Source organism: Ips typographus, linkage group LG3 (genome assembly GCF_016097725.1).
Source record: "Ips typographus isolate SLU linkage group LG3, UJ_Ityp_2.0, whole genome shotgun sequence".
Classification (NCBI taxonomy): Eukaryota; Metazoa; Arthropoda; class Insecta; order Coleoptera; family Curculionidae; genus Ips; species Ips typographus.
In genome coordinates this window covers 1,613,252-1,638,500 of record NC_138424.1, presented here as the reverse complement: position 1 = coordinate 1,638,500, position 25,249 = coordinate 1,613,252, and the positions used below count along the sequence as shown (strand labels likewise).

The window sequence follows — 25,249 nt, the reverse complement described above, 5'->3', positions numbered from 1 at the left end:
TGGTTTCAGGTGAACTGTAAATATGCAGGAGATGGATGGTACCGAGGACTTTGCGTGTGTATTGTGCTTGAATTAGAATTCAGCTACAGGGCGAAACAAAAAAAAGGGACATTTAACAGGTGAATAGGAGCAACTAGAACTGGTTTTTAATGTTGCTTAGTGTCACTAGAAAACTGTCTGTATAATGCATACATAAGAAAGGTGTTAGTAGCGGGTAGCGGCAGTTCCAATTCTACCATCTCTCCGCTCGGTGCCGGTAGTACCGCCTGATTTGGTACCGTGCGAGTTACTTTTACGCGTCTTTGTTGCGAGGTACTGCCCGTTTTTTTTTTGGGTTCACAATTGTTATTTACGTTTTTTTGTGTGTAATTAGTAGTCAATTTAGCATCAGGTAAGCACAATTTTTTTGGGAGTTTGGATTTTCTGAAACATTAACTTTCTACTACTTAATAGGGGTCGTATAGTTTGAACTCCAAATTGATTAATCAATGCAAAAAAGTGATTTTTGTTCAATACAGGGAAAGATGCAAACGTTTCCTGTACGCTATTGCATAAAAAATGCCAATTAAATTATACCAATGATAATCAAAAGTGGAATTGTTTTATATTTTTTAATTAAGGATAGTAAGTCACCTCGAATTTTTTTTTCCGGATTCCTGCCAATTTTTTGCGTCATTCAAGGAGAATTTTTATATGGTACAAATAACAATACACACACACACGTGTAATAATAATGTAAACACAAATACAGACCGATTCTCGATTGTTGACTATCACGTGACAGAAAAATTCTACAAGTTAGGACACATACTACTCTCTGTCCCAGGAAAAGTGACAGTGACGTCATATTGGAATTCACTTCTGTCTTAGATTCATTCAAACAGTCAGTCTGGACAAGTAAAATTCTATATTACCAGTAAACGGTAATTTACCAATGTTAACGTTTATAAACCGACCACTAAACACAAAAAAACAAGCAATTAAATAATTATATTGAAGTTTTTTGAGTGAACTTTACGGCCTCTAATTGGCTATAGTTCAATTTTTTTAAAGACTGAGTCACGTGAAAGGAAACGCACATCTTGTTAAGTTATTAAAGAATTGTTGTATGTTATATATCTTTCATATATTGTTAAGGTTTAAACGTCTTTGTCCCGGTTAATTCAAGATAATGTTAGTGAAATATAGCAAAGAAAGCAGTAAGCTTTGTTGTCTCTGTATGCTTTTCGGAGTGATTTATTATATGCGGTAATAAATCTATAATCAAAGTATTTTGATGTCAGGTATATGAAACGCAGAAAAACGGGTTTAATCAAACAACTATTCGGTCTATTCAGGTTGTGTTTTCACTGATCGATGGTTTTTACGTTTCTACATGTTATAATCGATAGATTTATATAATGTTTAAATATTCACGTTTTTTTCATTTAACCTCAGTAAAACTTTGAAATTGTAGCAGTAATAAAGCAAATTCGTTTTCTAAAGCAAACTCGACAACTCATAGCAGTCTAAAAGTCTTGATCCAGCATTAAGTCGTCATTTCATTGATTCTTCTATAAACGCTTAACCTGCTTAACACTGCTGACAGCAACAGCTGCGATGCTTTTGACAATAAATAACAGATGTGACATTTGTCAAGTAAAGTATTGCATTCATAACTATTTATTTTAAAAATTTTACAACACTAAATAGGAATATTCAAAGTTTGCAGTGCATTTAGTTTAATGTATAGTGACATTGAAACTGCTTGAAAGTATTTAAAAATCAATGAAACTATGAATGCAACACTCAAGATAGTCAGTTCCGCTGTTGCCTCTCAATAACAACGCTCCAAACTCAATTTTATAGTAGTTTTCCCTCCAAAATAACAATATGTCCGTGTGTAATACCATTTTAAGGTTTTTACCTTTGTGTCAAGTATGTATTCAAGTACATCTTCAAATGAATTGCTTATTACAATACTGTCAGAAAGATAATAACGTATTTAAGTGACAATATACACTTATAATGCACGTGCCTGGTACATGAAGTGTATTGATTAAACAGTATAAAGATTTTTCAAGTATTAATTAATCACTTTAAAGGAAAAAAGTGGTTGTTATTAACCTTCTCACCACACTAATTATGTAACTTTACTACTGATTAAAGATGACAGTCCAATTTTGGACTTTTTAAAAATATCTCATTAACTGCATCAATAAAATACTGGATCAAAACAGAATAGCGTGGGAATTTTGAAATAGCACCGAACTTGGAGGTTTGCCTATTATTTTATAAATAGTAAAGACACATACGAGTGTAGTGTATTTTCGGTTCACTAATGCAAACTGTATCAAATTTCTAGTTTTGCATAGAAAAATGCACGCCTGAGAGGAAAATTTCTGGAATTGGAATAAACGATTTGACAAAGGAAAAAAATGGAAACTTGAGCATTGTTAATCGACCGAAACCTTCACCAAGGTAAGTAGGCTACTTATAAGTACTTAATGATAGGTTCGTGTAATTCCGGGACTGTAATAAAGACGTAAAACCAGTCCGACAAATTGCACTATTACTAATTAAACTGTCTCGGTAACTCCGTAATAGTTTCATTTTTTTTTAGATTAAAACGTCTATTTATCACACTAATTATGTTATTAATTAAATTGGGTTTTTTTGATAACCTCTTTTCTTCGTTTTACAACGGAAACAGGATTGTTTTGATTCAGGGTATTACCATACAGAAAAATCGGTAGATAAGGATGATGGTTTTGTAAACTTTCTGAAAATCTTGACCGACAATAACGCAAAAATTTAGCAAACATCAGACGAGACTTAGTTCGAAGGTTAAGTAAGTAAATGCTACCAGAGAGAACAACCGTGAATATTTTGTGTTAACCTTCAAAATTACTATCTAAATTCAATGAAAATGTAAAATTAATAAACGCAATTAAGAGCTTTTGAGTAGGACAGGACATTATAATATTTATCAAAAAAAGATCATAACAAAAACATTGAAATTCTACAGAGCGTTTTAAATACAAATTTAACTTTTTTTAATTAGAAAGTAATAATATTTAAAATAGTGGAGATATGGCAACACAAAGCACGTGACCTAAGTATAGTAAGCCATTTTAGGGTCACATGATCCCCTGAATCCTCAATAAAATTGGGAATCAAAATTATATGTTTTATGGCGTTTTCAATTGGCATGTTCTAGTACAAAACTAGTGTATTGCCATACATTTGATAGAGCAGAATACAGATACTTTGATTTGTGAATCGAAAACACCATAAGCCAAGCGCCTTAAATAAGCCGAATTTCACAACGTACATACATACCGTAGTTCAAAGATCCTTCTAACTTCCAGCAAAAGAGTTGTGAGGTTTGAAACACGCCAGTCCAGCTGATTATCACTACAGTTTCCATTTATACAAAAAAACAAATACAAAAAACACGATAAAAGTAACTTGCTTGTTTGAATGTCAAATTGAAAGCGCAAATGTCAACTGCCTGCGGAGTTGCCGGCTTGTGCAACCGTTTAATAAGCGTGGGCACGTAACGACCACTATAAATAATCAACCTTTTACATTTTCTGGGTCTAAATTAAATTTTAAATTTTAGAACCAAGTATAAACGTTTAGTAACTCACTGGATGTGTTTTATTTGCTGGCGCGTTTGACAGATAAGCCGCCATCTTGTTTGTTATTTTCCTTCAAAGCATAGCCACCTACGATTTTTTAACCGGTCGACAAGCCTGTTCGCCGTTGCCAAATCTCGTCAAAGATGGAAGTTGTCACGTGATCTTATTTTTCTTCATGGTTTTACTAAATTTTTTACAGACTTTGCTAGGGCAAATCGATTAAGGTTACATAAATAAATCAATAGATAAGTAAATGTAAACGTTTTGGGCTATTTAAAAAAAGTTTGACCGACAATAGAAGGTTAATAAAATAACCTAAATAAAACTCTAAATTTGAATAGTATTAAATGAAATATTATTTTTTCTAATTTCCTAACAGGACTTTGATTTGCTAAAAGGCAACATGTTTACAGTCATTGCGAGGGCAAAGCCACTATTATACGTTGAACTAATACACGACATTATTGTTGTAATTGAGTTATCAGGGATTTTTCAAATATATTATCGACGCAATTGACTGGGTCTATATAAGTCGATAGTGTCGATCGAGATTCTTCAGTCTGTGCCAGTTACCATGCGCGTCTTTTTCCCCAAAATAGTCAAAGTCAGATTCGATTTGCTCGAAAAGCATTTTCATTGGACGGCGGCCGTGCTCAGATTTCGTTAGTTTTCGGTTTTTCTTCTCAAAAAAAAAAAAAGGATTTGATAAGGTATGAGTGGAAAAAGTAAGTAAGAAAATACAACAAAATAGCGGTGAAACTGTCTGCAAAAACATTAAAACTAGAACTACTATAGTGTGTGTCTTTCATATAGCCGCAAAACTCTATTATTTTATATAGGCCACCCTGTATATTTAGAGTTATTTGATACTATATGATGTAACAAAAGTATACAAACCATTAATTTTAAAAGGACTTTATATGTTTTTGACACCTTTCAATGGCTATTTTTTCCCTTTTAAAATATACAGGGTGTTACAAACAATAGGATGGAATAGTTGATGTAAGAAAATAGGCAACCAACACAACAATCTTTGACAAACCTTTTTTTAATTGGCTCTAGTGACCACATGACACGCTTTCAACACCCTGTTTCTTGAATTTTTCCATCTCATGTGAAATAACTCCTGATGATGACTTTTTAGATGAAGTTATTTTAGTGCAATTTTTGGAACTTTCCTTTCTCTTTGGTTCGTCTTATGCTCACTCTGTTGCATCATTTTCAATGCTTTCTTTGTTTTTTGTATAAAAATACAATTTTAACACCCAAAAAACGCAAGTGCATCCAGAAAACCACTAATGCAGCTGTGGTTAGCTTGTTTTATGGTTAATTAACTAAACACCAAACTGACCAATAAATAATAAATCCGACTTTCGAATGTTTTAGCATAATTGTTACTTACCATAAACTCGACTGTTAAGTTATGCAACAACAATCAATGTTGCACTATTGATGGAAAACAGTTGATTTTAGTTCAATCCTATATTTTATTAGGGTTCGTTACAAATGGAACCGTTAAAAACCCTCGTGACCCTGAAACATTAATTTTATGGTTCCTTTTCTGGCAATGGTACCTTCAGGTACTTTAAACGTGCAGTTTAGAGCCAAAAACCATCTAAGACTGTTCTAGTTTTAATGTTAAAGCCAGCAACCAGGTAAAATAACGTAATAAGGTTTCACTCTGTAGTAGAAAAGAACAGTTTTTGAGATATTTAACTTAATTTTAAACAAATAACCTCATTTTCACCCCAATTTCCCACTTTTTTTTGTAATTAATTATTTTGTTAAAACTCACAGTGAAATCCGCCGATCTTGACACAAAAATGACGTCCACTGGCCGACTCCTCCTCAACGCCATCACGATCTACTGGAAAACCATCTTCATAGTGGTGTATCCTCTGGTGCTTTTGCCAGTTTTCGTACTGAACAATGTTGCAGCTTTGAGATGTCTCTACGTGGTTTTGCTTATGGCTGGTTACTGGTAAGTACTTCTTACTGTAGCTGATTGCATAAATACTATGTTTGTAAAAATTTAAGGGTTTTTGAGGCCCTTCCCTTACCAGTAACATCTCTAATCCCTATGGTGCTGTTCCCACTTATGGGAGTTTTGGACTCTGACAAGGTGTCTTTGTGCTACCTTAAGGAAACGAATATGATGTTTGTTGGAGGTTTGATCATCGCTCTGGCGGTAGAGCATTGTAACTTGCATAGAAGGGTTGCTTTGCACGTGATCAAAATGGTGAGTTTTGTACTAATGACAACTTAAACACTATTAACAGTGGAATTTTAGGTGGGTTGCAGTCCTAGAAAGTTGAATTTGGGTTTGGTTACCGTAACAATGTTGGTGTCCATGTGGATTTCCAATACAGCTGCCACTGCTATGATGATCCCCATAATCGAGGCAACTCTCACGGAATTGGAGGAGCAAGGGATAGGACAGATGTTTGAGACGCCATTTTTAGATGAGAAAAGTGAAAAAAACCGGTTGGTAATCTTTTAAACAATCCAGTGCAGTTGGTAAAACTGTTTAAATTGTATAGAGATTCCAGCCATGAAGACGAAGAGCAACAAAAAAGACCTACTAAAGAAACCATGTGCTACTTTATGTCAACTGCTTATGCAGCCTGTATAGGCGGAAATGGGTGCATTATAGGCAGTGGCACTAACCTAACATTTAAAGGTACTTCCCGCAATACTTCCGAAACATTGTAAAAAGCATAATAATTTGGTTAGGAATCTACGAAAGCAGATTTGCCGAAAGTCCTGGAGTGGAGTTCGCCAAATGGCTTTTCCTCAACGTTCCTATGATGTTAATCATGATGTACCTTACGGTGATTTGGCTCCAATTCTGGTACATGGGACTGTTTAGACCAAACTCCCCGGACGCTAAAAGAATCAAGTACTAACCAGTTTGCACTACTTTTGCAATGTGTCTCAAATAAATCAAATTACAGGGTTGGAGTGCAGAGCCAACACGTGGCCAAGAAACTAATAGGAAGAAAATTAAAGGAGATGGGCCCCATGTCTTTCCACGAGAAGGCTGTAGGTCTGTTGTTTTTACTTTCGGTCATATTGTGGTTCTTCAGAAAGCCGCAGTTTATTGTTGGATGGGCGGAATTAATTACCGAACATAAGGTAAGGAGTGATTGAGAAAAAATCTTACAAAAAAGTAACAAAGCAGTCTACACTTATTAGAATAATAATTAGTAAGCTGCCAGAAGAATAATAAAGCACAAAAACTAAGTGGCTGCAAGTTATCGTGACGTCAAAATTACCGTTAACCCTAAACCACATTCTGATGTTTGTTAGTTATGCAACCACACATACACGACTGGATTAATATCCTTGTATAAAGTTTGACAATCTTGACATAAGACTAGTAATACAGTTTTTTTTTGTTGATTTTAGGTCAAAGACGCTACCGCCGCCCTTATTGTAGTTTTGCTACTATTTGTAATACCCTCCAACCCAGATTTTATCTACATTTTCAGCAAAGACGAAAACAAACGACCAAAAACACCATCTCACGCCTTACTCACCTGGAAGGTAAAAACCTGAAAAAAATTAAATGTTTAAGATAAAAAACTAAATTCTCTAAGGTGGTGCAACAAAAATTACCCTGGGGACTGATTTTCCTCCTCGGTGGTGGTTTCGCATTGGCCGAGGCCTCCAAGGTAAGCGGTATGAGTGAACTGATCGCCGATCATCTTCATGGGTTCGCAACGTTGCCGCGTTTCTGGGTGATGGTGATTTCCTGTCTGTTTGCCACGTTGCTCACTCAGTTTTCCAGCAACGTTGCCGTGGCCAATGTGGTGTTGCCAGTTTTAGCTGAAATGTCTTTGGTAAATTTTTTTTTTAGCAATAAAACTGGAGTTACCTTTTTGATTTGTTTCAGGTGGCTAAAATCCATCCAATGTATTTGATGATGCCGGCAGCGTTGTCGTGTTCCTTTTCCTATTGTTTGCCGGTATCGACGCCGCCCATGGCTATAGCAGCCGCCCCCTGTAATATGCGCTCCAAGGAAATGACCAAAGCCGGTTTGGGGGTGGTGGTTATCTCTTTAGCCACATTGTTCCTGTTGTTTCCGTTTTTGGGAAATGTCATCTGGGATTTGTCCGAGTTTCCCGATTGGGCCACCAAGTAGTACGTTCTATATGGTCGAATCGGTTGAAAATTGTATTAAAATCAAGATCGTACATAAATGTGATAAAAATAGATTAATAAAATTATGTCTTAGGTCCGTTTTAGGCACAAACGATGATGTGGATGAATTGAATTATTCAATAAAGCATTTTTTTTTTTGAACTGACACATGTCAAGTAATTAGTCGCCTTCTTTATCTACTTTATTGATTACTAAGTTTTCTTTCCTTATCACTATGGACACGTCGACGTTGTGACCTCCAACCAAAATGGTTGTTGCAAGCAGTGCAGGCTTACGTGCAACGTTAAACTGAACTGACCACCATTTAGACATGGCGGACAACGTTCAATGTTTTTTTGACAACTGACAGTTGGACTGCAAAGTGATATTTGGCAACTGACAACTGCCTAGAGATGGGATTGTGAATGCATATTTTGTTTGGCACCGGGGGGTGACTGTTTTGTTTAATTTGAAATTTGACAGTTTAAATTTGCCGTTCCGCAACATTTTCAAGTTTAAAGCTGCATTGCTGGTGGTCACGTGACTGCTTTAATGATTTTAAAACTAATTTATTGAATTTGAACTTTCAGGGGTTCACTTTGATGTTCCAAACAATTTACAAATTTAAAACTGTATTTGTTAGGGTCAAAGGCTGAAAACACCTTGAAATTGTCAAAAGCTTTACTAAAAGACAATTAAAAAATTGTTAATATTAACTTTAAAACTTATTAAAATCTAATATGTTACTTTAAAGATATGCATTCTGATATATGTTTTCTTCAAACCAGTCGACACTTAAAAACGATTAGTGGTTATCAGATAATTTATTACCTTGTTGCAAAATTAGTGACAAACCAATTTTCAATTAACCAAAAACCCCGATACGTTATTATACAAGCGAAACGAATTAACTTTCGTTTTGACCAGTTTTCACCATCTTCAAATTTCTGTTTAATTAACTTTCTTACGCAATACCCAGTAAAGGCGTTTTAATGCGTTAATTTCGACATTTCCTCAAATGAAACACTGCGTTAAAAAAAAAAATCATTTTTATTTTTAATACCTACAAAAGTCTACTTTTCACACAAATCGTTTACCCCTTTTATCTAGGACTGTCCAGCTTGTAATTCTGGATATTAACCGATAGGTAAACGAGCAAAATCACATTAAATTTCCTAAAGCTACAATTAAAAAAAAAGCCTTAAAAACATAAAAACACATCAAACATTCAATAAATTATAACGCACTTTTGTCTCAATCATCCATCACGTTTTACCCTAATTCAGATAAATTTAAAATAAATAGTCGTATATCACAAAATCTTGAACTCAAGTCAAGAACATTTTGTGTTAAAGTAGTGAATAAGTTAGGTTACAAAAAAGAATTTTTTTATGGCAAAAATCAAAGTAGTAAAACGAATTCACGTTTGTTACGTCATCCTGTTTTACTTTGATTTTTGCTATACAGGTGTGGTAAATCCAAAAGCGACCATAGGAAAACCGTGTAACGGACAGAGAAACGTAGGTAATTGCATGCGCGGGAGAAAGACAGAAAACGAAAAAAATATCAAGTAGGCCATATTTTTAGCGCGCTGTTGCCAAACGCCGTAAGTAAGTTTGTCGAGGGTATTGAATACTTACGGCGTTTGGCAACAGCGCGCTAAAAATATGGCCTACTTGATATTTTTTCGTTTTCTGTCTTTCTCCCTCGCATGCAATTACCTACGTTTCTCTGTCCGTTACACGGTTTTCCTATGGTCGCTTTTGGATTTACCACACCTGTATACAAGTTTTACTATTATTCGGTCCTAACCTACCCACTACTATTTGTAATAATAATTTTTTCGACACTAACTCCTCAAAGTTCAGGTTCCACTATAAATAATCGAGTAAGAGAAAAAAACATCAATTTGCACTTGTATCTAGCCACTTCAAGTGCTCTGATTGTTACGATTTTGGCACAAACTTGTCAGTTAAAACAACTGAATCTAAACGAGCCTGGGTACCCTGACTCGTTGCAACTGGTACTGCCTCAAATCATCATCTTGTGGTAATCTGACTGCAGGACTGCCGTCCGGATACAGCCTCACTATCACCGTTGACCTCCTGGCGCTACTAACAGCAACTTTTTCCGTCGACACTTCAACTGGTCGGTACTGGTTCTGGAACCTGTCAAACACCCCCTCGCCGTCCGGAGTTTTTAGAATGTCCTCGCTTCCAGAACTTTCTGGAACGTCCTTGTCCTCGCTAGAGTCCACCTTCACTACGAAACCTTTCGGGGGCGGCAACACGTAGACGTTGTCCAACCTGGGGCTGTAGTCGTCGTAGTCGGAGAAGGACTCGTCCTCGTAGGAGTTGGGTTTGGATTTGGTGGACTTTTTCTGCGGTTTGGGGGTGGTTTTCTCGAAACGATGACCTTTCATCAGAGCCTCCCAAACTGTAAAACAAATAATTTCAGTTAATATCCAATTCAATAATAAAATAGTGTGGGGAAAAATGACTAATTTTTTTGGTATTATTATGGTCATCATTGTTCAAATAATAGTGAGATCCTCAATGGTGGGCGCTCTTTATTTGGCTGTCTCAACATGTTTTTCTTCGAAATTTGTTTTTTTTGTGTTGTTAATGAAGCAATTTGTCTTTTTGTTATAGTCAAAAGTCAAGGTCGGTGTCATATTCTGTTCAGTTGAATGACTTTGTTTTGCTAGTGTGGGAGGTTAAGAACATCCTTAGCGCAAACAGGAAGGCCATCTTCTGCTGTTATTAGACTATTTTCAAGTTGAAAGCCATCATCAGCCTTGCAAGTGTTTCTGCCATCACTTTGTATAGTTTCAGCAGAAAGCTGCTTTTTTGGCCAATCATGCTTCAGACACTTTTAATAGTAAAACAAACGATTCCAAAAAGTTTACAAAAATTTCGAAAACAAGATAAAAATGCCCTAATATCGTTGCATTGTAGTGTTTTCTAATGCCTATCCATGTACAGGGTGCTGCATTTTCGATGGTTTTACGGGGTACAGAGAAAACGGTAATAGATAGAAAAAAAGTAGCATTCGTGTCCCGATCTCTTTTTCCGAGCTGAGATGACTGGCGAAGAGTGGGCTGCGCAAACTTCTTTTGTTTAAAAGATACGGGGGGTTTTTGAAAATTGGTCATTTTGGAACATCCTCTGTATTTCATTTGCTATTAAAGTTATCAAAAAAGGAAAAACGGTTTCCGGTAGAAGTTTTGACGTAGAATCCAATGGCGTAGTCAGTTTTTTTCTATTACGTTTAGTTTCTGACATATGACACTAAGTTATATTTTTTTAAATGGAACACCCTATATATTTTTAGTTCATTTAATTCTGTTTATTTTTACCTTTTCAACGGTGTATTACAACATATAAGTTTGTAGAGGTTAATCTTGTTATTTTAAAAAAAGGACCTTTGCTAAGCTAAAAAAAGGCCAATATCTAAAATACCAAACAAAATCGGAAATCATATAAGCTAACACATCAGAAAATTAAATATTTTTAATAAATCTTATTAAAAATCTAAGTTACAAACAGTTCTATCGTCACTTTAATAAGAAAAGTGGCCATTTCTATTTTCTTCTATTTTTAAGGTAGAAGTTAAAAAAACTGTTTATAAACGACATGTAACATGTTAATATGAATATAGCCAAATTTGGTTTCGACTGTGGGTATTTTTATACATATTATTTAGCACTTTTTTATTAAGAAAACGCTTTTTTTCTAATTACGAAGATTAACGTTTACAAACTTATATGTTTTAATACACTGTTGAAATAGTAAAAATCAACAGAATTAAATGACCTAAAAATATATAGGGTGTTCCATTAAAAAAAATATAACTTAGTGTCATATGTCAGAAACTAAACGTAATAGAAAAAAACTGACTACGCCATTGGATTCTACGTCAAAACTTCTACCGGAAACCGTTTTTCCTTTTTTGATAACTTTAATAGCAAATGAAATACAGAGGAGGTTCCAAAATGACCAATTTTCAAAAAACCCCCGTATCTTTGAAACAAAAGAAGTTTGCGCAGCCCACTCTTCGCCAGTCATCTCAGCTCAGAAAATGAGATCGAAACACGTATGCTACTTTTTTTCTATCTATTACCGTTTTCTCTGTACCCCGTAAAACCATCGAAAATGCAGCACCCTGTACACTCACTTTGGGGGTTCTATTGTAATCACAAGCGCGATAGCGCTCTCTGTCAGTTTTAAAAAGTTGGACCGAGACAGAAAGTGATCCGTTGGCAGACGAAATAAGAAATAAGCGCCAAGTAGGCTTTGAATTTCTTCTGACAGTTGACAGAGTCTATGACAATAACAACTCCGTTATTGGAGGTTTTTCCATTTATTTTCGTGTTTTTTTGGACTAGTTCTGTGAAAACTGTGTCGACTACTGGGAAAAAGTGAAAAGAAAGTGTTTACGATACAAATTTCGAGTCTTTTCTACTGCCGTAAGCCCATTAACTGACAGTTAATAAGATCCTTGGATTCAGTTGTCGGTAAAACGCAATTTGTCAAGGATTTATTCATTTATTTGCGCAATTTCTGGATCAAAACATCGTGTAAGTATTAAGATCGTTAAAAGTTGTAATAAAAACGTTTTCTAGCCACTAAAAAACAATAAACATGATCCTGTTCGTTTTGTCGCTTCATCAAGCAAGCACATCAAACGCAGACGTCACAATGACGTAGTTTGACAGTTGTTCAAACTAAAGTTTGGCCACATTACGTCATCATGACGTCAGATCTGCTCTGCTCCATAGAGCTATAAAACGATGTTAGAACTTTTTTAGTTTGCAATTTTTTTCAAGTGGTGATGATTAATATGGAATTTCTTGCTGCAAACGCTTACGCAACTCGACTCTGATCATTATTAATTTATACCGTAAACTCCGTTTATGTCGCTGTCTATAGATTTATGGTAGTTTATACCCATTCCGGTCGTGATTTTGTCTCGGGTGCATACTGCAAAGTTCACGACTTTGTTCAACCTTCAAGTCCCTGATTAGATGCTTGTCTATCTGATGACCTTAAACACCTTTCTCTCCACTAATTCAGTGTTAAGTCCGAAAATATGTTATAACTTTCGTTATTCTTCTTTTTTTTGTGCGAACCACCATTATAAAAAGGTCACACGACACATTGTTCACCCTGTACAACGCGTATACGAGCATCAAGTTTCATCAACGCTATTATAAATTTAGTCAAAAGCAATTACTTTTATTTGTTCAGCGACCTTGGTTCTACTTGCATAAAATAAATATTATCCGACATTTTGTAAGAGAGGAACACACCGACAATCCTCTACAGTCGTTACATTGTAACCAAAAGGGCATGGTGATTGTATGGTATTTCAAGGTGTTACAAACTGGGTTATGCAACCAAACAAACGCCCATAATCAAATAACTATAGGGAAATTCAGTATAATTTTTTAAGTGTCAGAAATAGTAAAGAAATGTTTTGTTAGAGACTTTTTCAGGTGTAAATGATAATCAATGTAATTCCAAAACACGTGACTTTGACAGATATTCTCTACAAATGTCAAATCAGATATTCATTCCAAGTGTTTTTTAAATTTGACTAATAAAACTAAAAATACAACCTTTATGATTGAAATTTGCTTGAAACCAATCATCATTATAATCAAATTTCCTGTTACACTAGATACAGGTAGTAACCGAAAATAGGCTTTATTTTGTCGTTTTTTTTTTGACATTCTTGACACTCGCTGAGTGTTTTGGGCTGTCATTAAATCGTCAACTGTCAAAATTCAGTACTATATAAAGCGATAAACATACTAAACAAAACAAAGTACATTAACTGAAATGAAAAAAAAAAAACAAGTTCGAATAACTGCTGCCAAATGACACAAATGATCATAGAACACTATTCATTTAGACAGTCAAGTAGAACAAGTGTCAAAAAAATACAATAAACCTATAAAATATAACCTGAAATCAAATGAAACGTGTTTCGAGTGGTTTACTGTAACTTTATAGTTTCACGGACAGTTTTTTGATATTCCTGTGCTACAAATGACAGACAATGACGTTGATTTGACATTTTACAGTTATACAGAGTGTAAGGGATATCTGTCAATTGGGCAATATCTGAATTGTGTTCGTTTTAGCACTTTTCATCGATTTGAGTTAGATTTTGCTAGGTTGGTTGCGCACACTCTGTATATTAAACCGATTGGGTCAAATATCTGCTAACGATAACTAATAACCGGTCGTTCTGTCCGATTTCGGTGATTAATCCTGACAGTAGATCGGCTGACTCACAACGGTTTATGGTGATTATTTTGACAGTTTTCACGTGACTGTCTACGTTGATGGGGTTTGACTGTCTCACGACAACTGTCACTAACGTCAAAACTGTCAAACTGTACCTAAAAGTTGTAAAAGTTTCGAAAAGTTTTCTTGCAGTTTTCCAAACAAGACGTGTGTTTCTGAGCTCCAATACAAGTTGTCACGTGACCGTTTAGCTAAGTAGTGTTCTAAAATCACGTAACAACTGTCACTTATGTCAAAACTGTCAAACTATGCTCAAAAGTTGCAAAAATCAGGGTTTAGTAAAGTTTTCTTGCAGTATTCAATATAAAACGGGATTTCTGATATTTATGACAGTTATTTCGACAGTTGTCAAGTGACTGACTAGCTAAATTAACCTCCAAAAACCACGTGATATCTGTCATTAATGTCAAAACAGTTAAATTTGCCTAGACTCTACAAGAATAACAGTTTAACACAGTATTCTTACAGTTTTCGAGACAAGACGTCTTTTTGAAATTTATCAGAGTCATTCTGACAGTGGTCACGTGACCGTCTAACTGAATAGTGTTTTAAAATCACCTGACAACTGAAATTAACGTCAAAATTGCCAAACCTGTTCCTTGTTCAAAAATTACAAAAATCACGGTCTAAAACATTTTTCTAGTAGTTTTTGAAACAAGACGTGATTTTGAAATTTATGACAGTTATTCTGACTGTTGTCACGTGACTGTCTTCCTAAATAATGTTCTAAAATCACCTGACAATTGCCATTAACGTCAAAATTGTCAAACCTGTTCCTTGTTCAAAAATTACAAAAATCACGGTCCAAAACATGTTTCTAGTAGTTTTTGAAACAAGACGTGATTTTGAAATTTATGACAGTTATTCTGACTGTTGTCACGTGACTGTCTTCCTAAATAATGTTCTAAAATCACCTGACAATTGCCATTAACGTCAAAATTGTCAAACCTGTTCCTTGTTCAAAAATTACAAAAATCACGGTCCAAAACATGTTTCTAGTAGTTTTTGAAACAAGACGTGATTTTGAAATTTATGACAGTTATTCTGACTGTTGTCACGTGACTGTCTTCCTAAATAATGTTCTAAAATCACCTGACAATTGCCATTAACGTCAAAATTGTCAAACCTGTTCCTTGTTCAAAAATTACAAAAATCACGGTCTAAAACAGTTTTCTAGTAGTTTTTGAAGCAAGACCTGATTTTGAGATTTATGACAGTTATTCTGACTGTTGTCACGTGACTGTCTACCTAAATAGTGTTCTAAAATCACGTGACAACTGTCATTAACGTCAAAACTGTTAAACTGTGCTCAAAAGTTGTAAAAATCACAGTTTGGAACAGTTTTCTTGTAGTTTCTCAAACAAAGCTTGTTTTTGAGGTTGTGACGCTTATTTTGACTGTTGTCACGTGACCGTATTCGTAAATAGTGTTCTAAAACCACGTGACTACTGTCATTAACGTCAAACTGTGCTCAAAAGTTGCAAAAATCACAGGTTAGAACAGTTTTCCAAACAAGACGTGTTTTTGAACTGTATGAAAGTTATTATATAAATTATTATAAAAAGGCCAATGGAATTATGGTCTTAATTTGTTTGAAACAAATTACTATTATAATAGAATTGTTCATAATACTGCATAATGAAAATTAGCTAAAATAGACCTTATTAGCATCTAGAATCTTTAACACAATTTACGGGATAAAAAATGATTGTAAATACTCTGATTCTAGGATACTCACTTATATTGCTGGCTTCCCTTTGGTAAGGATCCATTTCATCCAAATCCTCCTCTTCCATATTTTTCAAAGTGTTTAGACCGTATTTTAGCAATTGTCGATTGCACAATGGTATTGGAGAGCTTTCGCAGAATTTGTCCACTTGATTAGCAAACAACGAGTAGATGTAAGAAGTCTGGCAACAAAAAAACAATCATGATTATTAATATTTCCAATAATAAGCTTGGTTTCTTAAATCTAACAGTAACACAGCCACAGTTAAGTATCGTATATGCATAAGCATGGAAAAATATATAAAATGCAAAATAGAGAGGGGCACACCCCAAGGAAACAATTTCGTTACATAAACCTCACATTTAAAATAGTAAATCATGATCATGCATTAGATTATATAACGAAATTTGTATTTTAATCGAGACATTTCAATACGTTGGCTACCATATGAAATTACACTGAAATATTTATTGTTTAGTAAGGTCAATCCAGTGTTTGTACTGTTTAACAAATCAAGGTTTTGTGGACTACACAATCCTTCATTTGAACCATATTAGGTTGGATGTTTCATCTCAACAATCCTTGGTTACATTAAAAATACAATAATGCAGTTGGATTAGGTTAGCATAATGATGCATACTAATCAACCTCCCCCCAGGTTTTTCTGTTATTAAGTAACAGTTTATAACCTGATACTGTTATCGGGGAATGGCAATAAGCTGGTAATTGTGGTATAATTACATATTTAACTGTCAATCTGTCAAGGGTTTAGATTTCATGAAATTAGTAGAGAAACGCGAAAAATTTGGGACACTTGGAACATTCTGGAAATCATTTGCTTTGAAGTGGATAAGAAGAAAACTGAAATATTTCCCAAAAACAGTGTCAAGCAGATCTGAACAACGTAAAATCAACGTTTTCAAGTATCAATTTTATAAAAAAGACACATTTTTCAAATTTTCATTATCTGAACCTTCTGTATTGCTGAATATCTTAAATGGAACACTCTGTATATTTTAGTGCTGTTTTATTCTACTTTTCAAAGCCTCCTAATAACCTACTATGTGCTTTACACCAAGTGTACAGTTTCTGAGAAGAAAGCCTCCTGAACCTTCCAAAGTCTTCAAAAGCACAATTCTCCATTATTTGAAATGGGACATCCTGTATACTTTAGTTTTTTTTGACCTAAACAGTTTCTGAGATATTTAGGGTCAAACTTGCAGCAATATAATCAAAAACTGGAAAACATTTATGAGAATTGACTCAAACAAAGGTCACGTGACCTCCAAAGGGTCGGAACACTTTAAATATGATGGGACGTTGCCAAAATGTTACTTTTGCCAGGAAATTAGGTACGAAAATCATTAAACCCCATATTTGCGCCAAAATCACTTTTTGTGACTGGTTTTTTGAAAAACGACGTGGATAAAACTGTTTTTCTTGTTCACACAAGGAAACTAGACGTTTTAGGGCGAAAAACAAGTAAAGGCCAAAATCAGTTATTGTAAAACTGTAAAACGTTGCCAAACTTTGCAAAACTGGACTGTTTCAATGATAAAAACAAACGTATAACAAACTCAAGTGCTATTTTGTATTTTTATTGAATATTCTTAAAAATTCGTTAATTCGACGAGAACATCATTGAAAAATCACACACACAGACAGGGTGGATCAAAAAAGCACAACACATATTTCTCACTTTTCTGACAAATCCTCAATTCTCACCCTGTATTAATAGGACTTCTAAGGGTGTACCAAAATTAAAAGACAGAAAAATATATTAATAAGAAACTAAACAGGATTCCGCTGACTAACAAAATAATGATCTGTCAGTGCAGTGCGACCCAGTTAAAAACAACCGTTAATCATTAATTAAACATCAGTGAAGTATCATCGGGGTCATCACTTTCTTTTTTAACGACATTTCATGGTTTATTAGCCTTTTGCGTTTATCAGTTGTCTGGGGTCATTGAAAAATTACAAACAAAATTGAAAATGGTACTTACTTTTTCCTGTTTGCTTAGGTACTCCCATATAGGAATGGCGGAACCCTGGAGGCCACCAAACAACGCACAAAAATACAAAACACCGGCGAACCCGACCATGATTTCCTCTGCACAAGTTTTTGAAAAAAAAAATCAACACCAACTAAGCCGGTACTACCAATTAAAACTGAACCGCTGATTCGTGTCGAGAAAAAAAATGATTCTTCCACCGTCTTCTTCTAGATTGTCTAGATGATTGAGCTAGATTTCCCACGAAAGCGCAATGCGTGTTCAAAAAGTCGGTTCTGCACGAACGATTGCCGTAACGTTTCTGGTACCACCGCCACTATAGCGCGATAGTTTTATAAGAAATTCGCGGTACTAACAACGTCATCGTGGTACCGGATTTCGTAGTTTGTTGTGATGGTTCTATGTGCCGCCGGTTTGTTTGGCCTGGTCTGGTATGCCCGTTGTTTTTTTTTTCGGGTAGTACCAGAAGCCGGCCAAATGTTTGCTTCACGAGTAAATTAAGAACAAGATGATAAAGAATATGATTAACAGAAATCAGTTTGGAAGAATTCAGGAGCGTAGTTTGACAGGACTCTTCTTTTATCAGTTTGTCTTCTTGTAAAATTTCTGAACCATCAGCAAGTTTAATCATTTCAGAATATTTTCTCGCTCTTTTTTTAGTATTTTTTTAATTTGTTAGGCCAGCTCAACCATTTTAACACATTTTTTGCTCTTTGTTTGAAATTTCTGAGCAATTAACCAATTCAATCATTCCTCTACTCTTCTTTTAAAATGTTTTGAATTTTAACCAGTATTATCATTTCAACACATTCTTCCTCTCTTTTGAAAGTTTTAGGCAATTGGCTAGCACAACCATTTTATCACATTCTTCTACTCTTCTCTTTACTTTTTTTTTTACTTTTTAAAAGCAATATCTTGAAAACGTAAAAAGCTAGATCACTCAGTTCATCAGCTTTTAAAGGTCTGTTCAAATGCTGAACAAACGAAATAGTAAAAATAAGGACAATACATTTAAAAATTGAGATTTTGTCAAATTTGCAATTTTTCATTTTTTTAACACGTTTAACACGTCACGTGATCGTGACATTTTAAATTTGCAGCTACCAACACTGTTAAGACTGACATCTGCCAACAGCAGTCACGTGACCAGGAAGATGTCATCTATAACATTGAAAGTCTGTAATAATTACATTTAAATCGTTGGAAAATCTAAAACTGTAAAAGCACATCATCGTGACAATTAAAATTTGCAGCTGGCAACACTGTCTAGTTAACTTAACATCTGTCTACCCTTCTCTTGAAAATTTTAGGCAATTAGGCAGCACAACAGTCTTTTCAACACATTCTTCTACTCTTCTCTGTACTTTCCTTTTTACATTTTAATGGCAATACCTCAAAAACGCAAAGAGCTAGAAAATTCAGTTCATCCGGTTTAATGGGTGTCTTCGAATGCTGAATAACCGAAATAGATTATTTATATTCAGGTTTTGTCAAATTTACAATTTTTTTATCTCAAAAACTTAGAGAAGAGAATTTCTTTTCCATTTTGTGCTCTTTCGAATAGTGAACCTTTACATAATATAACGTTTCAGGTTTAAGTCTTCCTCAGGGATCTAGAAGAGAAAATCACTGATTAGTGTATTTTATGCTCGACCCTTGAAGAACACTTAATTCAACTCGAAACGTTGGGAAACTCTGATGTGGTGTTATTACACTCAAACATTTTCACATCTAATTTGATGGAGATAAACGTTTTACGTGACATCTGTCAGTGTGCCAAAATGGTGGTGTGACGTCAGTTGACAGTTGATCGCAAGATTTTAATCAGACTTCCTGATAAAGTGGTCACGTGAATGACTGGTTGTAGACAAATAACTATTTTGTTTATTAAAAAAAACTTACCTACGTGAGCTGAAACGTCACGTGTCCCAAATCGTAGCAAAACAGTTGATGACGATCGTCAAAAATAAATTTAATTGGACGACCCATAACAACGATTTACGTCTTTAATAAGAATAAGATACAGGTTGATTACGTAAGAGCGGATGACTTTGTTTTCTCTCTGTAGCGCTTTTGTTATGGGCGTACCCATACGATTTACGAGCCGAATACCTGCTTGTCGTTGTTTTCATCATAATTTTCTCTTTTTACGTAACCTATCCGGAATCTTCGCACCATCGAGAAACCGGAACGTAGCCTCATCGATCGGATTCCATTAAAATGCCCCCCCACTTCGATTAAAATGAATACCATTTTGAACGGTATTAAAATCTAATTGGGCGTAAATTTTACTGTAATAACTTTCTCGATTCAAGTTCATGGGTTTACCATTCATGAACAATACGAGTTTACCGCGTTCAGCAATTTCTCTTTTTCTCTTGCGACACGCAAACCGGTGTGTAAAACGTTGACAGTGCGGAAAGTTGTAATTTTTTCCAGAAAACATTTTTTTTCAAGGAATGCGGATGATTACTGAAAAATTATAAACATTCAGCTCATACAAATTGTTTTCAGAAATTTCCCGGTGAAAGGAAATCCAATAACTGCTTGAATTCGACTGGAATGGAAATGGTACTTATCAGCCCATGTATATTAATGGATTAGAAAGCGATTCAGGGTCTTAGCGCAATAATGTCCGAACGTTATAAAAAAGGAGAAAAAATCTATCTTTGATGTATGCCGAATGTTTACACAGGTAACAAGAGAATAGGTGCACTTCGGAAAATATGAATTAACAAAGAGTTGATAATTATTATGGTTCTTCAAAGGTTTTCAACAACCTGTCTGTTACGTCATCTCATTGTATTTGGAAAAATGTATAACGTTGCATGTGGCATATTGTAGTACAGGTTTGTGTTGTATGGGGGCGCGCGCACTGAGCTATGTTGAGCGTTCCGCGATGTGGAATAGGCGACAGATTTGAGGTTAATTAATATTATGGATTTTTGGACTTTTGACCGGATTTTTTCTAAAATAGTAAATCGATGCCGGTTTGTAAATGCATAATTACTGTGCCAACCTACCATTTTTGTTAATTACAGTTTTTCATTGTGTATATCCTAGATTTGTACGAGAAGTTTGTCGAGTTAAAAACTAGTGTTTAGTTTATTGTTGTGCCTTATTTTTTTCAGTTTAAATTCAAATAACTAAGCAGAATTTTTCACCAGCAGGATTTAGCCAAAATGCCTATCGCTGTTAAGAGGTAGGTAAATCGAAGCAATTTATATGAAATAAATAATCCACTGCAAATTTAACCAAGCAACAACACCAAGATATTTAAAATGTGTACTTACTTGAGAAAACGACCCTGTGGACGCAAACTAGCCCCTTTTTTAACATTCTAAACTAAAAACCTATTCAAGACCATACTGCGTAGTATACGGATTGTAACCTCAACCTGTCAAAATCAAAATTCTATGGTAAACTGCAGTTTAACAAATGTCACGTGACACCACATTGTTATTTGTTAATTTGGTCATCTGATGAAAACTGCTGATCAACGGTCAAACAGGCCAATATAATAGCGGTCAAAACTACATTTTATCAATATAGTTAAATTAGAAAGGCTTATTTATAAATTTATGGTATAAATTTTAATAATAAATCAAAGTGTCTAGTACATTTAGCTAAAGCAATTTTTCTTTTTGACGGAACGAGAATGGCTGGCAAAACCACGGCTGATTTGACAATCCAAGTAAAATAAATCAAGGTGGCTTTGCACGTTCGCTATTGGCCGAATAGGTAAAGGTGACGCGTGGGTGAACGCCGTCCGCCATTACGAGAAAATGTTTGATTTTTCCGATTTTCCGAATAAACAATCACACATTATTTTTAAATTTGCGGGTGTGAAAATGCTGAAAAAATGCATCGTGGTTCTAATTAAAGCGTCCATCACAATTTTTGTTGTTTCAGTGCATCGGTGAAGATTTATTACATAAGCAGGAAGAAGATGGAAGAAGCTGGAAAATATTGATTGAAACAGTGAGTAGTTTTTGTTTATTGTTTCTTTTATGCAGTTTTAAAGAAATATTTCTGTTTTTTGCTAAACAGAAATATTTTGTCCAGTGTTTCAAAATGGCTTGTCTTTGGCCTCATTCGTTTTCAAGCTCCATAGAGCGAGCAGCGCGTTTTTGACGTCACGATGACGTAATTTAACAAAAGCATAATTTAACCAACTGTCAAATTACGTCATCGTGACGTCAAAAACGCTCTGCTCGGTCCATGGAGCTTGAAAACGAATGCGGCCTTTGTTAAGGTTATTGATTCTGAACTGTTTCGAATATGGGTTTGGACCATTTGCACGATAATTTATGTATAGTCCTGTAAAATAGTACCCAGCAATACTTATCCGATCCATGCAGATGGCAAAAATTAGTTCCTGAACGGGTCATGAACTCGAACAAAGCTTTTATCTGTCAGATTACTGGAATGCTGACAGTTTGCATGCATTGTTGCCATATCAGTGCATTTTTTTTTGTTAGAACCAAATAAAAAAATTATTAATTAGAGCGACACATAGATCAAATAAATCTCTAAAATATACACTTACAATTGAATTCATTAGAATCAAAATTTTTTTCCTAGTCAATTTAGCTGGATGAACTAAAACAAACCCACTTTTGATTGCCTGCCTAAAAACTTATTGGCATAATAGAGTAATCGTCGACTTTGTCATTTATGGCAAACATCATCGTCGACGGGGGCAGACTCCTGGTGCAAAACAACAACTCGAAGGCGCCGAGAATTCGCCATCGAGCAAGGTCGCTGTCCGACCTTCTTCGGGTCTTCGAAGATGATCTCTTAAATTTATTGTTTATTTATGCGACTCCGAATGTTTTGATTTTTCTTTTCGGTTGTGATAGTACAGTGGGAAAAACTTGCAGACCATATTGATAAAAAATGTTGATACGAGGAAGTGATGTCAAGGTGGAAACGTCCATGAAAAATCAATAATAAACAATTAGCACGTTAAACAGTTTGATGGTCAACGAGTGTTTGTAAGGGTCAAATTGATAGTGTGATATGCAGATGAAGGCATAAATTAGGTTGCATTTTTACAAATTCTGGTCGGACTCGTAAAGAATGTGGGGAAAAAAACTAATAAATGTATAACCGGGCTGGGGAATTCCAAATTCAAAATAAGGTTTTTTAACGAGGTGGATCTGCCGCTTTATGGCCGAATTGTTTAGGTTTTTTTTTGGTCAAATCCGCATTCCTATGCCGACATGCTCGACTATAAACTTAACTTTTCTCGGATCTTCTTTTTTCCAATCGTCCAAATCATTGATCAAATCTTCTTCATCCACCTACGGACCGGTCGTGATGGGGTCGTAAACACCACGATAACTCAGAACCGAGCCTAATAAGTAAAACTGCCTGGACTTTCCCAAATTCTTTTTTTGGTAAACAACATTTTTTTATTATGAGCCAGTTTGAAAATATAGACGCATTTCTTTCTCTCGGGTTGTTTTGGGTGTTTGTTGTTGTCGTTTACGTATATATAGGAATTTCGGTGTCGGAATATTAATTTGTTGGGGTTTTAAGGTTGTTGGCGATACGCGGAACACCAACAATCGACCAAATTCATGTTCGTTCATTAGCATCGACCATTTTTTTGATATGCATATGTATTAAGTTGAGCGTCGAGGAGGAAGTCCCAGAGGTATTTTGTTTAGATAAATTGACCGGATTTCTTTATCAATAACCGTCTAGTTAACTCATTCTTTGGTTAGAGGTCTTCATGTCAAAATCAGTTGTCAAGTCAACCATAAACGTCAGAAAGCCATTTAGTAAAGAAAGAGTAGGAGTAGAGAAGAACTAAAACGACCACTATTGCGTAAAATTGGAGTGGTTGCCGGGACACACCAGTATAAAGGCAAATGAGATGGCAGATCAGTCAAATTGGGATACAGAGAATTCTTACCAATATTGATTTTTGGGAGCAATGAAAGATCCTAACAGAACAGAATATGAAGAACAGAACAGTTGATATCTATTAGAACTAACCCTTTGAAGGCTGCTTCATTGGTTGCACAATTCCTACATTCCTACATTCCATAAGCAAGTGTTGCTTAGGTTAAGGTTTGGTGTGAAAGATTTGTACATCAGTAAGAAGCCAATAAAACAAACCCAATGACAGTCTAAACCGCATTAAAATCTGTTGATTCGTTTCGAAATGGCAAGGTTTTTAAAATTACTGTCCCTATTGACGTGGCGAGCGTTACTATATGGTCTATTTTTGCTTGCTATCCTTTTACATGCTTATGGTAAATCCCATTGAGCAAACGGTTTGTTTCAAGCCAATATGAACTATAATATATGATATTTGAATTTATGTATATCTCCCTTATTTTTTTAAAGATACAAAGTTGTCGTTTTTGCAACAGTGTGCTGCTTTTTCGTGATATTAAACATAGCGTCATCATAATTTTTGAAACTGAACGCAGTGACTTTCAAAGCACTGTCTCCAGAAGGTTTTGAGACAAATTTTCACCTCAAATATCTCTAAAACCAAAAACATTTTCTAGTGACATGTTTAGGTTGCCCTGTAGCACTGAGTATTTAGGTTAGGTTAGGTTTGGTTTAGTTGGTTTCGGTTAGGCTAGGTTAGATTAGGTTAGGCTAACTCGCTCTTTTGTTTCTAGATTTTCCGTTAAAATAGTCGAGTTCCGGACACTTTAACAATTTTCTGACAACTTTGACAGTAGTCGTAGTTAAGTAGTAATGGTAAAGTAGGCTGTGCATGTATATCGATGCAGTATAATTTTGACGTTTCATCAAGCGTTCCGGGCAACGTTGACGTAACGATTACGTAATTTGACAGTTGGTTTTAATATTATTTTGTTCCATTACGTCATTGTTACGTCAATTTTGCGGCCATTAAAATGTTAAACGCATGCACTGCCTACTTTGGAGTTATTCAAGCAAAACTAATTATAAGGACACAAAAATGTGCGTTTTTTAATACTTACACACAGGATAACCTAAAGTATTATTTTATTACCTTTGAGCATGATGCAGCTTGAAAAGTGTCATTTTGTCAGCGCATGTGCTTTTAAATTCAATATGGCGTCAGGTGTCAGTAATTAAAACACTGGGTTAGGTTAGGTTAGGAACCACCATTTATGAGATTTCCTGTACTATTTTACGATTATAAACATGTTTATTCGTGTCGTACATCATATTTTCTTCTCTATACAAAATCAAATGTTCTGACGTGGAAATTCCGACGTGTCTCGGCGCCACGATTCGAATTAAAATATTATACGTTAATACCAGTTTCATTATTTAATTAATCGACGAACAAACTGGCTCATTTACGTAAAAACCGCACGTACAAGGAAGTTTCTAGCTGAATCTTTAAAATTCAACGAGTCAATTATTATTAACAAGGAAAATTACTTGGAATCGTAACAGTCGCGTCAT

The 25,249-nt window shown here is 35.1% G+C and overlaps 3 protein-coding genes across 5 annotated transcripts in view; 2 read left to right on the top strand and 1 right to left on the bottom strand.

Annotated features, from left to right (window-relative positions):
* The first annotated feature begins 233 nt into the window (after positions 1-233).
* Indy (tricarboxylate transporter protein I'm not dead yet) lies at positions 234-7,946 on the top strand. Of its 3 annotated transcripts, XM_081975969.1 has the most exons (11): positions 234-391; positions 2,345-2,460; positions 5,421-5,604; positions 5,661-5,862; positions 5,914-6,107; positions 6,164-6,303; positions 6,357-6,522; positions 6,578-6,758; positions 7,032-7,169; positions 7,223-7,465; positions 7,519-7,946. In XM_081975969.1, exons 3-11 carry the CDS (start codon positions 5,447-5,449, stop codon positions 7,765-7,767), a joined length of 1,671 nt encoding a protein of 556 aa, XP_081832095.1. In that variant the 5' UTR covers positions 234-391; positions 2,345-2,460; positions 5,421-5,446; the 3' UTR covers positions 7,768-7,946. The 3 variants fall into 3 exon arrangements, with proteins under 3 accessions (XP_081832095.1, XP_081832094.1, XP_081832096.1); XM_081975968.1 differs by lacking the exons at positions 234-391; positions 2,345-2,460 and adding an exon at positions 4,189-4,348; XM_081975970.1 differs by lacking the exons at positions 234-391; positions 2,345-2,460 and adding an exon at positions 4,190-4,333.
* Positions 7,947-8,800: 854 nt separating this feature from the next.
* On the bottom strand, positions 8,801-18,145 carry Reg-5 (Rhythmically expressed gene 5). The gene is made up of 3 exons (XM_081975975.1): positions 17,816-18,145; positions 15,819-15,990; positions 8,801-10,202 (listed from the first exon to the last, which is right to left on the bottom strand). The coding sequence occupies exons 1-3, from the start codon at positions 17,912-17,914 to the stop codon at positions 9,754-9,756; spliced, it is 720 nt and encodes a 239-aa protein (XP_081832101.1). The 5' UTR covers positions 17,915-18,145; the 3' UTR covers positions 8,801-9,753.
* Cyp303a1 (Probable cytochrome P450 303a1) overlaps positions 12,205-25,249 on the top strand; it is a 50,115-nt gene continuing 37,070 nt past the window's right edge. The window contains exons 1-3 of the mRNA XM_081975973.1: positions 12,205-12,345; positions 20,339-20,519; positions 21,737-21,805. The gene's annotated coding sequence lies outside the window, so the exon portion shown is untranslated. The remainder of the gene's footprint in view (positions 12,346-20,338; positions 20,520-21,736; positions 21,806-25,249) is intronic.

What these genes read in the sequence shown, in the direction of transcription:
- Reg-5 (XM_081975975.1), bottom strand. Translation starts at nt 17,914, where the DNA reads ATGGTCGGGTTCGCCGGTGTTTTGTATTTTTGTGCGTTGTTTGGTGGC. An exon ending in ACCTAAGCAAACAGGAAAAA is followed by an intron (nt 15,991 to 17,815) that starts GTAAGTACCATT and finishes TTTTGTTGCCAG; the next exon opens with ACTTCTTACATCTACTCGTT. An exon ending in AAGGGAAGCCAGCAATATAA is followed by an intron (nt 10,203 to 15,818) that starts GTGAGTATCCTA and finishes TTTGTTTTACAG; the next exon opens with TTTGGGAGGCTCTGATGAAA.
- Indy (XM_081975968.1), top strand. An exon ending in GAGAAAAGTGAAAAAAACCG is followed by an intron (nt 6,108 to 6,163) that starts GTTGGTAATCTT and finishes TAAATTGTATAG; the next exon opens with AGATTCCAGCCATGAAGACG. An exon ending in TTTTAGCTGAAATGTCTTTG is followed by an intron (nt 7,466 to 7,518) that starts GTAAATTTTTTT and finishes GATTTGTTTCAG; the next exon opens with GTGGCTAAAATCCATCCAAT.